At 38.6% G+C, this 17,151-nt stretch overlaps 3 protein-coding genes across 3 annotated transcripts; 1 reads left to right on the forward strand and 2 right to left on the reverse strand.

Annotated features, from left to right (window-relative positions):
- Positions 1–57: 57 nt before the first annotated feature.
- Positions 58–9,496, reverse strand: LOC135160127 (anoctamin-5). The gene is made up of 7 exons (XM_064116339.1): positions 7,621–9,496; positions 6,558–6,960; positions 5,367–5,535; positions 4,452–4,734; positions 4,109–4,260; positions 3,546–3,791; positions 58–2,978 (listed from the first exon to the last, which is right to left on the reverse strand). The coding sequence occupies exons 1-7, from the start codon at positions 7,843–7,845 to the stop codon at positions 995–997; spliced, it is 3,462 nt and encodes a 1,153-aa protein (XP_063972409.1). The 5' UTR covers positions 7,846–9,496; the 3' UTR covers positions 58–994.
- A 743-nt stretch (positions 9,497–10,239) lies between these two features.
- LOC135160475 (lachesin) lies at positions 10,240–14,973 on the forward strand. The gene is made up of 6 exons (XM_064117051.1): positions 10,240–10,579; positions 11,098–11,339; positions 11,758–12,014; positions 12,853–13,256; positions 13,619–13,736; positions 13,842–14,973. Exons 1-6 carry the CDS (start codon positions 10,537–10,539, stop codon positions 13,861–13,863), a joined length of 1,086 nt encoding a protein of 361 aa, XP_063973121.1. The 5' UTR covers positions 10,240–10,536; the 3' UTR covers positions 13,864–14,973.
- On the reverse strand, positions 14,962–17,151 carry LOC135160499 (uncharacterized). Its single transcript, XM_064117106.1, has 5 exons — positions 16,722–17,151; positions 16,203–16,460; positions 15,741–15,978; positions 15,376–15,557; positions 14,962–15,312 (listed from the first exon to the last, which is right to left on the reverse strand). Exons 1-5 carry the CDS (start codon positions 16,857–16,859, stop codon positions 15,106–15,108), a joined length of 1,023 nt encoding a protein of 340 aa, XP_063973176.1. The 5' UTR covers positions 16,860–17,151; the 3' UTR covers positions 14,962–15,105.

Here is a 17,151-nt window from a genome sequence, read left to right on the forward strand (position 1 = left end):
TATAAATAATCAATGAAACTGATCAACTCATCAAAGTTACTGAACCATAAAGGAAAATAGATATGTAAATTTTATGATTTATTGTAAATATTGTATAATTGAACTAATATCAGTTGTCTATACAGCAATCAAAGTGAAAACGAAACCATAATAAAAGTTTAATCGTGTATCATAACGAGTTGCTAAAAATTCATTCGGAGAATCATTACTTCTACCATTGGGCACAGCACACAAAATACACACTAATTATCTCATGTATTGTATTACTCCCGCAATTTTCAGTAATTCATTTATAAATAGTTAAATGCAACAGGGGTGAATAGAATAGTAATAGTTCGGGGGTGTATGCGAGTGGATCTTGTCAGTCCTCATTAAAAAAAATAATACTTAATTATCTCATCTCTCAGAACAGAATTCCTGATTACAATTGAAAATTAAAATGAAGGTAGAAAACTCATACGTGTAACGAATTTTCATTTGTACGGGGATATTAGCTCGGCTCCCATAGGAAGGCTATCAAACGATCCCTTGCACCTCCTCTCATGACTAGTACTTTAAATTTGTCATCACTCCACAGCAGTCTTAAACAACAGCATGCACGAAAAAATTTCACAGAAAAATTTAGTGAATTCGTTTGAAAATTCTATTGATTTTTTTGTTATTTAAAAAATGAAATTATATTCGTCTGGAAAATCCCTAGCAATTTTCTTAACTAGAGCTAAGGCAATTACAGTTTTCAATAATTCTTTGATCAACATCCCCGACGCTAGGAAATACAGAGAAATTTCGTTGAAGATTATTTCTCTGTAGAATAAAAATATGTCAATAGAAAAAGTTGTAACAAAATTTTACCTTCAATTCCGAGATAAACTCCAAGGATTAATCAAAGTTCAATAGAAATCCAATATTTTCTTCTATCAAATAATTACGTACGGCAAGTTTTAATTGTCTAACATATTTTGGCAGCAGTTTGCATCACTCCTCTCCCCCCAATTCATAAAATATGGGGGGACGGCTCCCACACAGTAGATGCATCACTAGCCCTTTGTTGCCTGACCCCCACATCAATATGTGCATCCAGTGTATCACTGAGTTTGGAGAAACGCCTTGCCCAGCTGCCGCGCCGAGCCCCAGGTCTCCCAAATGTCCCAGCTTCCTTGAGTACTGCCAGCAATTCATCCTCATCCTCTCTCCCCTTCAACCCCTTCTCATACTTGGCCTCTTGAGCCAGAAGCTTTTCTCTCGCAAGCTGAGTGGACACAGCGGAGGGTGTCTCTGGTATGACATAACTCATGAGTCCAGTCAGTGCGAAGACCATGTGCTCAAAGCACACCACGAAAACTAATCTAGACGCAAACACATGCCAATAATGGGGACTGAGTCCATAAGGCTCACTGTGATCAGGCCCATTCCTGTAGCCCCTGTATTGGCATGTGGGTGGACCATTCCTGTCGCTGATCATGTCCTCCGTATAGTGAGAGGTATTGAATTCCGACAAAGAATGATCTATGTATCCCTGGAGATCCCCAGTACGGGAATAGACATAAGTATAAACACTTCGAGGTATAAAATCCGAGGTATAAGAGATGACAAAAGCATTTGATACAACAGCGGCATAAGTAACGCCCTTCAATATGCCGTACCATGCACCAATGTCCTCGACCCTCTCAGCGAGTGGTCTTCGCGCTTCCTTCACCATCTTGTAGGCGTCCAGTCGGATTTCCCCGATGTTGTTCAACAGTGCGAACAGCGGTGCCAAGGGAAATGCAGCTACAAAGAGTGTGACAAAACCATACTGCAGGATCATCTCCAGGTACTCATCGAAGAGGGCCAATCGTCCAGGATCCTGGAGCTGATAATCCTGTTCCCAGTAGGTGTAAGGCCTCTCGTGATCCTTGGTTGCAGCAACATGAGTCCTCTTCCTCCACCAGTTCACCATCTTCGGTGAGAGAATTTCCATGAAATTATTGAAACACTGTTTACCAACCATGATAATAGCGAGCTGGATACACAATTCCGAGAGGCAGCCAGCAGGATCGCAAACGTCGGTTTTTATTCTCAAGAATTCGGAGGATCTCGCATCAGTATCACCGGGATGGGCATAAAACCTTCCCTTGAAAAATGCGATGTAGATCAGGGAAGAGTAGAAATTAACGAATTCGAAGAAGAAGATTTTGAATGTGAAAGAGTCCTCGTATTCCGTTTGAGTTCTTGGATTCTCCATATTCACCATCCACTTCGCCAGTCTCTGGTAAATCCTCGTGAGAATCATAATAATTATCAAGTTGATGAGTGCAGCTGTCATGGAGGTGAAGATTTTCGCGTGTTTTTCAAAGAAAAAACCACCACCCGAGTAGAAAACAGCGACGAGTGAAATTCTGTAGATGATGGTCCCCAGGACAGCTCCCAGAACGACAAATATCATGAAGACTACGAGGGATCCTGTGACGCAGTATCGCCAGATCCTGGAGTAAGCTGGCATGTAGGCCTCCCTCTCCCTGGTGACGGGATTTATCCGGAAGGTTTTGACAGACGTTTCGAACTCTGGCCTAGGCTCCTCGTCCCCATCGACATTCTGCAAGTCCCACTCCCAGACAATTACTGCCTGTCGTCGCTTCCAGAGCTCGAGGAAACTCGTCGCCCAGAAGGACATGAAGATAGCAAAGAACACTGTGGCGGGATTGTCAAAGAGGTAGGTGAGACGTGAGAAGAGACAGGATTCCTTGAGCCTTCTGTATGAACAGGCTTTGTCGCACAGAGGGCAGAGGGTGATATTCCCTGCCTTCTCGGGATCACAGATTTCTTGGCTGGGAGTATTGTCGGCGCTCTCCATTGTGCTCAGGCCGTAGACAAAACACAGAAGACCGACTATTGCTGGGAGATAGAGGGATCGGGTGTAAAAACCCAACCAGGCGTAGTAGAGGGCTACTTTTTCACCGAAGTAACGGCGAATTAGCCAGAGGGGCTGCTTTTTGTACCTGCAAAGTCCAATGGTATATTGGATTTCCAGTTTTTTCATGTGTTTACTATAGCGTGACAAGGGCTCTCTATTTTTATGAGAATTTTTATAAACAATATTTCGGAATGATCAGCCATCAAAAAAGATTTAACAAAATTTAACAAATGATTTAAGTTCTCGTGAGTGAAACCAGAATTTTGCAATACATTCAACTTCATCCAAAAGAAAATTTGATTTTTACATGTTTAGCTGTCACGTCTCAATAGTAATGGAGTAATCAATAGAACACTTGAGAATCAAATGCTATTGATTTTATCATCGCAATAATCCTCTTTAAACCTTTCTCCGTTGGAAAAACTCCGCAGACAATTCCCGAAGGTTGTCAATAGAATTGCTCGACAACAAATAGAAAGTTTAATAGGAATTCAATAGTGACAGTGCGGGTGGCAATCAATAACGATTACCACCAAAACAAGCACTTCAAGTATTCTATACAATCGCTGTTATTACTGTTTTATTTGTCGGAAGTCGTTTAATCGATTAGAATAAATTAGTCGAAAGCCGTTTCTATTTTAAATGCCCTTACCATTGAGAGGGCCGCGCCCAAATCAAGTAGAGTAAATGCCGATCAAGGGGGACACCATCGGGCCCCGGCCGATTGTACGGACCCTCGTGGAGACAAAAACAGTCTATATAAGATCCATCAGCAATTAATCGTCTAATTCCCGCTTTTTCGTGTGTCTCATCGTACCTGGCTCGCATTAAAATCTGATAAACGATTAACGACCTTTGGGCTGGAGTATACGCCGTCTCCCTATCCTTCACGAGGAATCTGAGGGGTAAAAATGAGTATGTAGCTGTCGTTCATCGATTAGCCATCCAGTGATGTACAGTATTCGTACATTAGTATACAATTGTTGAGAAACTCTCATTTCTGTCTACATGAAAAGCACTCGCATTTATAAATGAATGAAAAAAGGGGATGGATTATTCACAAGTGTCTATAGAGGCTAAAGGTCACGATTGAGGGCTTGAAATAAATTCTACAAATTAGTTTCAGCCTTGGGCCTCTGTTGAATCACGTGCAAGTGGGATCAACAAAGAAATCCGTTGGTGTCTTTATTTATTTATAGTATTTGATTTTCCTACCTCTCCTCCCTATCACCGGAATCGTGAGTTGCGTAAAAGTTGGGCTCTTCCGGGTAGAGGCTTGTGTCCCACATGTGAAATTTTTGAAGGAAGTTCACAAAGGATGTCCACTTCTCCCAAAATTTTTTCTTTATTTTCGTGCCATCGTCTCCCTTTTAAAAAAACGTACACGAGGTATTTTAGTTCAGAAAGATTTCTCCCACGTTCTAGCTCTCAATGACAGAAACCAATTAAAATCAATTGCCAAAGGAGGGGGGTGAGCCGTCAACTCATTTGACATGAAGTAATTCATGGGAAATTCATAGTTTCTCCAAGTTTTTAATTCTGATAACATAGTCCTTACCCACGCCTTAACGCTGATTGTTATAAATCTTTTAGTCAGTAGTTTCAGGTTCATAACTTCAGCATATTGCACTTTAATTTTCCAGGGTATGTGAATTTTCAAGAAGTAGGTTTTTCCATCGAACGAATTCTCTTTGGGTTCCAATTCCATTTGCAGTCCCTCCTTGAGCAAATTCTCTTGGAAAATTCTCCTCTGTTCTCTTCGTTTGGATTCAATTTCAGTCATTACCCCTTCTGTCTCCTCCTGATAAACCAGAACCATGTCAATGCGCCGTCGTCCGTCCCTGAGGGTAATTGTTAAAAGAAAGAAGTAAGAAAAAATTACTTGGAATCGGTGAGTTCTAGTTGGGGTGCATGGATTATTGATAGATGAATTTATAGTGGTGCACTAGCTTTTTACAGATCGCCCCCACAGTGCCCTCGTTCCAGTTAGTGGAAAATCAGCTGATTGACTCAATTATTAATCACTCATATTTTTAGACATTTTCGGTATTAGTCTTTGTCGAACTCTATTTCGGAACCATAAAGGTCAGGAATGAGGCGTTTCGATGCACCTAGGCCCATAGGATTATCACATTTACTATTACTCTCGACACGCTATCGAGTTGCCAAAAATATTCTATTCATTTCAACATAACATGTGATAAATAAATTCTTCCGAATGGTATTTCTAGCACAATTGAACAAAAGCACCGATATATCTCCATTTTTTGATGAAACACGTGTCTCTAGATTATAATAGTCACATTAACATGACAACATTGTCCTAAAATCGCGTGACAACAATAACAGGCAACTCACTGTCGAAACTCATCTAATCGTGGAAGTGCGACAAATTGTGTTTAGTGCGTGTTCATCTACACTTTCTATTCCTTTGAATAATTTATACAAAGTAATGACGCCAGTAATCGTTCACCTGAAGAATAGAGTTTCGGGATCACTTTCACTGTCGCCTCCATCTCCAGCAACTCCATTCTGTTTATTCGTTGGTTTAGATGAATCGTCAGTGTTGAATGTGTCGTCCTCAGCTGGTGGACTCTCAGGAAGAGAATTCGCTGCTGATATCGCTGGTGTTAATTTTGGACCTGAATAAAAGTCGAAAACCCTTTTACGAATAATTTAAACAAACAGGAGACAGCGGACATATACCATGTCAGCAAATGATAACATTTTGTTCGACATCACCATCTTGATGACAAAAGTGAATTCGTTTCTGGAATTTTTCCAGTGACTTCTTAAAGTCGATAAATCATCAGAATCCAGCGGGAATAATTGCAATTGCCAGAAATCTAGAGAAATTATTATTTTTACTTTCTCGAAAATTACACCGGAAAGATGGAATTTATTTAACAAATTACAGAACGCAAAAATTCAAGAATCATAAATGCTTCCATTCGGAGGAGAAAATTTCAAATTTTTTGTATTCAATAGCAATTAGAGTAAAACAATGTTTGCTCTTGAGGCGTGCAAATATCTTATGCTTCCTCACTTCTGGATTCTGATGATGCATTATTAAGAGGTAAACTTTGTGACAGTGAAATGATCATCCGAGGCAATCGTTCAAATAAAAACATTTCAAAGACCCTCCCTCTCTATTTATTTCCCATATGTTCATTCTCTCGTTTACCGGAAATCGATGTAATGGGGATGTTTCTGCCGCTATCTATTACGCAATGCGACTTGTGGTTTTTTTACAACAAAAAAAAGGATCATTGCTTTGACTGTATTATTGGCATGCATGCCGATGCAATTGGTATGATTTTTTTTATTCACAATTGAGTTTAGGGATGACTGGAAAAGAGGACATGTTGCGTGACTAGTGTACATTATCGCCCCAACACCAATTCCACACGGAAAGTGCTGGGGGAGTTTTTCAATTTAATGAACCGCCGCAATCTTTTTTTAGAAATAAAATTAGAATTTCAATTGATGAATTGGGAGAAATTACGAGGGGCTAGTAATTGAGGAGGTCACTGGACAATTTGATTGGATGTCAAGCGAGAAACAGAGGATTGCAGAAAGAGCCAGGAATCCAAGAGATTGTATTTTTCTGGACAACAATAATTGATGAAATTTTCATTGATAATGGTAATGCAAAAGGACTCACCAAATGCATCGCGAACGGCAACGAGTCCAGAAGCGATTGGATAAATAGCTGCAGTGGAAGTCTTCTTAGGCCTTGGACTCACTCCCTTATCGTCCTGCCGTCTCAATCCATTTTTCTCCGGTTGATACAAAATTTCTCTCCCCACGATATTGGCAGCCTCCAGTCCAGCCTCGAGTTTCGCTACATCCAGAGGCATTTCGTCTCGGAGTGGTCCCACAACTACGTCGTCCTCAGTGGATGATCGACGTGGAGTGGTGCTCCGAGAGCCAGAAGTTGATGCGAGCGAAACGTCAGGTGTTTCAATCGAACGTACCAAATCACTTAATTGGGATTTCGATGGGCTACCCCCTGGTTCGACTATTCGGGGGAGAAAACTGGTGCTTGGACGACGGCTGTGCGTTTGCTAAATTTAGGGGGAACAAAGGCTTCTTTCAAATAATCGTGAATGGTGATTCATTTGAAAAAATATTTATTTTTAATATTTCTTCACTAGGGTCTCAAAGGTCAAAAAATCAAAAGGGTCGCAGGGGGTACAATGATGACAACATATTACAAGGGTAAAAAAAATGAAGATACAAAAGGTGGAAAGGGTTGTCATGAGAACACCCGATCGTCCTGATCACAAAAGGTCAGAGGGGTGAAAAAACAAGAAGAGCAAGGGTCGCTATGTTCGCAAAGGTCGCAGGGGTTACAAGAGTTTCTAGGGTCACAGGAGTTATTTTTTATTAATCTCTCATTTTTATTAATCACGTTGACTTCCGGATGCTCAAATATCTAACTGAGTAAATTTAATCTTAAATTTATTGTAAGTAAACAACTGGTGAAATGGTTCCTACAACAATAAATATAAACTTGCAGCACATACTGCCCTTGAATTTAAACTCATGAATTTCGAACCTACCATTGTTGTACCCCAAGAATGACTAAAATCGGGAGGACGAGCTACAATGGAAATTGCTTCTACTCATTCTGATAATCTGCGACAAACTACTTCCGGAGCCAGCTACCAAACCCCGGGCCTAAAGGAATCGAAATTTACCCACGGATAGCCCTCCATAAATACCTGAATCTCGTTCTCGTGCAGGAGCTTGTCATCGGTGATATTCTCTTTGAATGGAAACGGCGAACTGCACGTGAAATAACTTGGACTGCATCCAGGTAGGTGTCCGGGCGACGGTGGTAGCAGTGACTCATTACGTATAACCGGTAACGCCAACTGCAAGCGAAGGACGTTGTCCTCCCTCGCGACGACACTCTCGTCGAATCCTTCGTCGTGTGTAACCGACATCGATCAATGGTGTATAACCAAGAGGTTAAAGAAAAAATCAAGAAGGGAATATTGTTACGTAGGAGCAGATATTCCCCCTTCCCCTGGAATTCTAAATTATTTATGAAAAAATAAGCTGAGGTATAAGACCGAGCGGCTCTTCCCACGACCTTGATTCTTCCCTTATTCACTTGAACTTTCCCAACAATATTATCCACTCACTGCATTAAATAAGTGAATTTTTCAGTCGTCATAATTATTTCGTTAACTAAAGTTCCACTGATTTTTTTTTTTTATATATTTCACAGAAAACGTCCATAGACAGGAGGTAGGTTTATTTCCTCCCCCTTGGGGGAATCCAATAAACTGCCGATAGGGGCTCTATCTAAGCGATGACATTAAAATAGACACCGACATTGTCTACTTCAATGTTTCATACGTATGCACCGACTTTTGTGCCAATCAAAATGTTAGCAGGTGCTCAAGGTTGCATTGCAGAAGGTTGATACACCTCAAACGATCAATCAATCAAACATCGCCATTGTTGCAAATACCGATTCTATAATCGAATCACTTCCTCTCCGATGAGACAGTCAAATGCAATATTCATAGCAGTAGTTGAACACAATGATTTCGCACATCGTGACATGTCTCATGACGTGTCATGCATTTTATCTCAAAATTTAATGATCACCGAAAAGCACTTGGGTTTGAGACGTTCTCGTCGTGTCGTTGCCATACGACTGGATTCGTCGGTCCCTCGGCAAAGGTAATGTTGACAATTTAACAGACAATAGTATGTATATCGTATGTCACACACGATACTCAAACACCGCGGGCTTCTGTCCACCCTCTCGCTTTATCGTATTGTCTTGTATCGTCGAAAGCTCCTCGTGTGCTTTAACAAATTGCTATGGTTACTGAATAACAACACACTCTATGTCATCCACTTTTATCATAAAGATGGTAAATATATTGGTAGATCAATGCAATTGCTTTATAAATTCTTCAGTGGCTAATAAAAATTGTGACTTAATCGATCAATCGATTCTTACCAGTTTTTCTCTCGATATGTTGACGTCACGATTTTTGGGGTTTTTCGGTCTTCTCTATTTTGGTTTTTGGTTTTTGTTAGCGCTTTGTTTTGGGGCGAAGAGCTTCTCCGTCGATTTTTTATTTATTTTTCCTTCGAAGCCATTCGTGACAGGTAATGGGACTCAACGAGATGCGATTCAGTGGTCAAGAGAATCATCAAGTCGCCAATAAAAGTAACTGCCGGAGGAAGTGAATTTAATTGCATTAGCGTATGGAAGTAATTGTCACCGGCCGTCGTTATCTATTAATTGATGATTTCTTGTTATTGAAAAGCAACAATTGGAAATGAAAGGAGGGGACGAGGAATTTGGAGGGAAGTTTGTCACGTCGGTCATGTGTCGGGTGACGCAGCGGTTTCCCCCTCTTCTGATTATAAATTATTTACAATTATGGATCTTTCACTTTCATTGGCGGTTTTTTATATTTAGACAATTGGATTTTTTTTATACTTCTAGCTTTATCGTGTTTGATCCATTTAGGAAATTGCCTGTGACATTTGCTCTTGTGATGTTACCCTTGCTCCTCTTCGAAGCACCTATTCCAATCCAGCTATCGCGAGATCTAAAATTAGATTGTCAGGTTTATTCTGGGGGCTCATTAGGAGGCTCGCGAATTTTTCATTTGCTTCATTATTTGAAATATATTTTTTACGCGGACAGGAGAAATATTTAAGGGCCAATGAATTGGTAGGGAATTTTTATATTTATATTTCTATGGAAAATGTCGACAATTTCGGCGGCAGTATTACCTTTACCACTTTAAAAAATTGGGGGGGCCGACCCTCTAATGTGGGTGAGCTGCTATTTTAGTAGTATCAATATTAAATTATAGTGAAAATGATGAGGATGTCACTACAAATCGCGTGCAGAACTTTTGTTTTCACCAAAGTGGACTGGACACCCTTTTTAAATGTTTTTTTTTTCATGTCCAAGAGGGTGTACTCATCAAGTGTCTATTGTTCTCTGCGATAGCTAAAATAGGAAAGACCTTACTGTTTGTCACTTTTATTAATTTTTGCCCCAGCAATAAAAATGAGGAGTTTCAAAATATTTTTGATGATATAAACGTAACTGTTTATTTATTAATTCGTCATTGAGATAATCGGAAAAAACTCAAAACTTGAATTTGAATTATTCCGTTTGCAACTGAAAGGAATATTATAAAATTCGGACTCAAGTGGTTCCAAATGTAATGTTTTTAATCCGAGTTTGCGGAGATATTTCGAATTGAACTATCGGAACTACTACTTGAGTATTTTCCGTTCTCTTGGCTGACTAACTGTGTAGCGTCTGGCTCAGCCATATTTATTGGTGAATCAACAATCCCCCCCAGTATCGTCACAAACACCTGTGAATATATCAAGCATACACGCCTCGTTTTTTAACAAGTTCATTTACTACATTTTCATTGACGCATTTCAAAAATAATTCTCAACTTCTCATTGCATTTTGTTCGAGAAAATCCAAAGAAACGATCGGATGATAACTTCAACGCTCATCTTCCAGTACCCACAGACCTGGAGTTCCTTATAAAAATATTAACAGGAGAAATATTGAGTGAAAAACAGTGAATTAAGTGTTTTTGGGCGTTGTTTGATTCACTCCAAGGTGTGTCAAGATGATTGGAAGATTTGTCATTGCTGTCGTTGCGCTGCAAATAGGTAATTGTCCACGAAATTAACTTGAAATATTTCATTAAACTGTACAATCTACCTTCAATTACTCAATTAATTTATTAATCATAGTCTTCACACATTTGTTTCTAACTCCAAATGTATGTGTGTTCCATAACTCATGGAATTCCATAAATATTAAGTTCGTAACCTTAAAATTACCAATAAGTCAATTCCATAGAAAGAAAGCTGGGAATCCAAATTGATTGACAATTCTCCCTGAATTTCAGGGGCTAAACTAATCGAGAAAAGAACTCGAAAACCCCAGAGTTAAATTTTTCAATTTTGTATTCATTCTCGATGTATATTCTGAGCTTTGAAATGAATAAAAGACCATTAACTGAGAAGCTACTAATAATTTTATCCCCGTTCCAATTTACAAATATTCGAATAAAATTCAATTCAAATGTTCATTTCTATTCAACTTGTTTTTTTTATGCTCTGGGGGAAATTTTTAATGATTTATTCATTTGCAATGCCTATGATAACAATATTACTTGTTTCAGTGACAGTATGCGCTCAGAGAACTCCCGTAATATCCTACATATCCCAGCAACAAATTAAAGATATTGGAGGAACGGTAGAACTGCATTGTTCAGTTCAGTATGCATTGGATCATGCTGTCGTTTGGGTGAAGAATATTCCCAATGGAGAGCCTATTACATTATCGTCTAGGACCACTTTGATCATGAAAGAAACTCGCTTTTCGCTGCGTTATGATCAATCGACTTCCACGTTTACTCTGCAGGTGTGAATGACTAATGTATTCTCTGATAAAACTAGCAACATTAAGAACTTTGACTTGAATTCAACAATTTGGATTCAGAAACAACGATTAATTAAACACGAACATTCTCTCACTTCTGATTGGTACTTGTCAGGGTGCAATGTTCGTGATCACGCACTACGTTCACATCAGTTTTATTTTGATACTTCTCTCAATTCTGATTTTGAAATAGCTGAGTACAATATTCAGGGTCATGCAATACGTTTCAGACTGATAATCTCAACATTTTTCAGATATCTTTTTAAAGTTTCGCTCGGGGGACATTTCATGTCTCTGATTGGTTACTGTATGCTCCTTTTCAACCTAAGACTCCGACTTAGCAAAGTAGACCGAAGTAAAAAATGTTTGGGATAATAATTAATTTCTGAGCTTTATTTAGATAAAAGATATTCAAGAAATCGACGCTGGAATATACACCTGCAAAGTGTACACTTCCTTAGTATCAGACGAATCAGCTCAAGTAGAGCTACAAGTACGTCGTCCACCTTACATCAGTGATAACTCGACTAGAGCAATTGTTGTCAGTGAAAACGAACCTGTCGAGTTATACTGCTATGCTGGAGGCTTTCCAACTCCAAGAATTTCGTGGATCAGGGAGAACAGGGCTGTCCTGCCTACTGGTGGCTCAATTTACAGGTGAGAAACTATTATCCAACATGTTCCTTAAACAAAAAAACAAAATCCAGGGCAAGGAGGATTTTCCAATTGTTTTTCTCTCATGTTCATTTACGTTGTTTCCAATGACGCGGTTATCTGGGAATGGGGTCAATATATTTGACATTTGGCTTCGTACGACATATATATCGAATGAGCACAGGTCCCAAGATTATCAAGAAAGATAACATTAACAATGTAAAAAATATCTAAATATAAAATTAAATGAGAGAAAAAAATTTCTGAATTGAAATTTAACAAAATTAAAACGAAGTCAAGTCTTAAATATGACATGTTCATCTCGATATTAGTTCCACGATGCCAGAAGTCTTAATTTGGAGTAACTGGGTTTATTAAGACTACTCTTATTGAAGTAACGAAGAGCTAAGCATTTAAGAGAGAATATGGATGACCTTTAGTTTATTACTTTGTGCGGAAAACATTGTTGCCCTCAGTTAGTGCTGTTCCAAGTTTTGACAGGCTATAATAAATTCATTCCCAATTTTCATAGTTTGCATTAAAGACAGAAGCGATCGATTGTACCTAAATTATTAACGTTCCGAAATTTGCGGTTTTAAAACGGCTTGGAGGTAACTGTTTATTCTTTGAAAACACAAACATAATATTTAGTGGCTAATCTTAGTTGCACTATCGATCCCTTATGGGTACGAGGACGTGCGTGAAGTATTTATTTTGAGTACTACCGATCTACTATTCCATTGATTTTTCTTCAACTAGACACGGGTACAAGTATCGGGGTTGTGAGAGAAAACGCGGCCGCAATTCCAACGAAATTATAGAGAATTCTGATTATCAACAGGGGAAATGTCCTGAAGATAACGTCAATTCGCAAGGAAGATCGTGGCACCTACTACTGCGTAGCTGAGAATGAAGTTGGTAGAGCTGACCGTAGAAACATAAACGTTGAAGTTGAATTCGCCCCTGTGATAACAGCCCCACGTCCTCATCTGCAACAAGCACTGCAGTACGACATGGATCTTGAGTGTCACGTTGAAGCATATCCACCACCAGCAATATCCTGGCTGAAGGACGATATGGTACTGTCGAATAATCAACACCACAGTATTTCACACTTTGCCACTGCTGATGAATACACTGACACGACAATTCGTATAATTACTATCGAGAAAAGACAATATGGTGATTATGTCTGCAAAGCAGTTAACAAACTTGGATCTGCTGAGACAAAGGTCAACCTGGGCGGTAAGAAATCGATAATTTTTTTTATTGTTAATGAATCATTTTAATGGATAAATGTGCATTAAATATTCAAGTCTGTGAAAGAATGATGAATAGCATTGTAGTGACATTCTTTTGTTGATGAATGCATTGTTGTTGTCTTTCATTTATTTATTTATTCATTTTTTTACTTTGGTGTTTGGACACCAGAGCTTAAATCTCGAACATTTCATAATAATTTTATTGTTTAGACGCATTTGAATGATTCAATGCGCTTGGATATTTTTACTTGAGAATGTTTATCCAAAAAATCAATTCAAATCCCATTCATGATATTCTCAGTTTGTAGATCGCATGTATTAGATACCCTCGTTTTATTTTCACAGAAAGTGTAGTCCCAGTATGTCCACCTGCTTGTGGCCAAGGTCATTATGGAACTGGTGCATTACCAGTTTCATCAGGACCCTTGGTAGCATTGGTCATGATGGTAGCAGTAATTCTTAGGTAAGAACGTCAATGTGTACATAAAGGGTCATTGATTCCGCCAGTTGATGTGCAAAATGGCAGATTAGAAGAAATAATTCTTTTTCATAATATTTTTCATTCCAGAAACATTAGTACCAAATATTAATTATCGAGGTCTGCTGAGCTCGAGCAGCTACAGGAACGTCTTGTCTACGGGGATAACAGGTCTCATCGGATTAATGGCGTTGATAATGACAACACCGTAATTTACACTCCAAATTTTCTACTACTAATAACATCGAATATCGGAAGTTCAAATAGAATTAAGTACTTTTTTACTCCAATACCGTGGATTGAGGGTAGTTTGTACGTAAGAAAGGGTAAATGCTTGTACGGAAAATCCATGAAAAAGCATTTTCATCATTAGAAATGGTGAATTTATCCAATAGTTGCATTAGATAATCATTGAAATATTTGCGTGCACGGGGATCAGTGTGATTTTCACTGAATGCACGAGTCTGGAGATCATTTACGAAAACAGAACAAATAATTAGAACAAGTACAATTAATTTTACATGACGATAATTCCGACAGCAAAGTTCTCGATCCTCCTGGGGGTTCTTTTGTACTTTCATACCAAATTGTGACTCTCATTTTATAGATCGCTTCATGCCTGTGTTTCTTATGTATTTTTGTTTTCCGGTTGTGATGGTGAGGATCAAGAGAGTTATTTAAATTATTTTTGAGAAATTGGGGAATTTAGAAAAAATTATACATATCGTTTTTGAAGTTTGAAATTAATAATGAATACTTACGGGGAATTTAAAAGTTATATCTTTTTATTTCGTGTGATCACGAATATGTACTCACTTTGTTTAGTAAGGCGTCATTAGCTTGTAGGATTGTATATTAACTTAGCGGAGTTGAAACTTTTGTACTTCAATGCAAGGTACTCGAAGTACTCTGCACAATGCACAGATACCTGCATCACTCACATAGATATTTACAGTTTTAAAATTTTACACTTGTAATTTTATGAAATTTATCGAATATTTTCGATAGTAAGAGAATTACATATCTAGAGCTATTGCTATTCACTTAATATCCGTAGGCAGCTAGGTTTATTGACTATCTTTTTCTACTAAAATTTTTTCTGAATAATTTAATGATATCATTAAACGATTTTGACAATTTTTATAAGGAATATTCATTGTCAGGAGACAATAATATTGAACTCTGCGATTGAACAATAAAGATTGCTCAGTTTCTTCCAGAAGTGTCTTATTCGTCATTAATTTTCCATTTATTGTGACATTTTGAGAAATACATACATTTATATTAGGAGAAGCCAGCGTCGACTACATCAGATAGTGTCTTATTGCCAGTGAACTCCATCGATTATATAAATTTAATTACACTTGAAAATTGCTTTGCTGATCTGTCCACCTTTTAAGGCTTCCAGGGCTTCCTTGTATTCACACAACTTGAAAACTCGAATCCCCAATTTATCGAGTGATAGATAACGGTCTGACATTGCTCGAACAAGCTCAAGACCCTTAGGGAAGGTGAACGGGTTTATATTAACTCCCAATATTTGCAATTCATTCATATAAATCTGAAACCAGAAAAAAAAGAAGTTACGATGTTGACAAATTTTGGTAAGAAATTAGATCAGCACCTCGAACGGTTTAACAGTCAGTGTATCCTTTGGATTAGCGACTCCGAAGACACAGAGTCTTCCACCACGTCTCAAGAGTGGCACAGCGGCCTCCATAGCCCGACCTGATCCACTGCAGTCCACAGCAAGATCAAACCTTTTTGCCTTGAGGTCTTCGGGGCTGCTCACGTCATAATCAAGATCTGTGCGGATTTAAAAATTCTTCGTGTACAAAGTATTCCATATTTGTTCAGACCCGAAAAGTCCTTTCAATAAAAATGATCATTAAAAATGTGTAAAAAGATATAAGTAAAGAGAGAAGGAAAAATAAGTGGAGTTAAAAGTGAGGAGAATAGAGACCGTTACTGAATCCGAAGGGACGTTACCCAGTTTTTTGGCGGCCTCTCGTCTCCTGACTTGAGGTTCACTGATTGAGACACTTTTTCTCAAGCCATGAAGGTGCAACAGACACGCCCAGAGGAGTCCTATGATCCCAGAGCCGATGATTAAAACTTTAGAGCCAACATCTACAGGATTTATCATGTCCCATCCGTGCGCCAGACAGGATAGGGGCTCAGTAAGGGCTGCCTGAGGCATCTCGATCCCTTCCGGTAGTAAATGGACCTTCATAAGTCAGTTTCGATTATTTTTCATCTCGATGAAACGATGGAAACTGACAGGTTGCAATTACCATCGTTAGAATGCACGATAATTGATTTATATAATCATTTAATGACTTTTTTCCTCAATTTGAGAAAAAAAAACGTTGAGGCAGTCAATGACGAGGATGGGGCGGAATGATCAATGGTTGTTTCACACGAATCGTCTATTACAATAATTATCTATACCTGATTCTCAGGAACAACAGCGTGTGTCGCCCATCCTCCATTTCTGAATATTCCAATGGTATTGTTTATTCCTCCATTTTCACAAAAGTGATACTTCCCACTGTGACAATAACTACATTTGTCGCAGCCGCTGTTTGGATCCACCGCAACTCTTTGTCCGATTTTGAATATTTTTACGTCTGTACCTAGGGCTTCAATTGTCCCCGCAAATTCATGGCCAAGTGTTAAACGACCGTCTTTCTTACAGGGAAAAGATCCCTGAAAATAATCATTTGTGGATAAATCTGATCCAAATCATTTTTTCACTTATCTTCCGGCAATTCAAGAATCACATGTTTGAGAAGGACCCAACAAATATTCAATTAAAATTATGGAATGCTCCGAAAAAATTCTGTAACCCACATTTCCGTAATCAGACAAAAGATATGTTACTTTTATTCCCTACTTTTCTCCGTCCACTTAATTAATACCTAGGCAACTTAGACATAAAAAAACTGAATAGATCAAAGTGCTACATACATCTAAAATATGCAAATCTGTCCCACAAATACCGGAGAACGCGACTTTAATTAAAACTTCATTCTCCTTTGGCTTTGGAATTGCGCAGTTATCGAGGATTAGTTGTTTAGTGGATGGGTCGAAGCTCAAAAATTCCATGATACCACTTGTCAAGACGATAAACTCGTTATGTAGATTGAAATGACGGCTGATATTGCGGCTCCGTATGTGTATGCAACAGCAGAATGAAACTGATTCCTCTTTATCCTATCATTGTATCGATGTAGTTGGTGTCGTGTGCCAAAATACACGGAAAACAGCGCTAATGTGCTATCGCTCTGCCACTTTATTTTCTTAGACTTTTATGTAAGATCTTGATCTCACTGTGACTTGTCCTGAATAATAAGCCTTGATCCCACTGCTATTGGCAATGAATTTATCTCTCAGAATG

This window comes from Diachasmimorpha longicaudata, chromosome 1 (genome assembly GCF_034640455.1).
Source record: "Diachasmimorpha longicaudata isolate KC_UGA_2023 chromosome 1, iyDiaLong2, whole genome shotgun sequence".
NCBI classification, from domain to species: domain Eukaryota; kingdom Metazoa; phylum Arthropoda; class Insecta; order Hymenoptera; family Braconidae; genus Diachasmimorpha; species Diachasmimorpha longicaudata.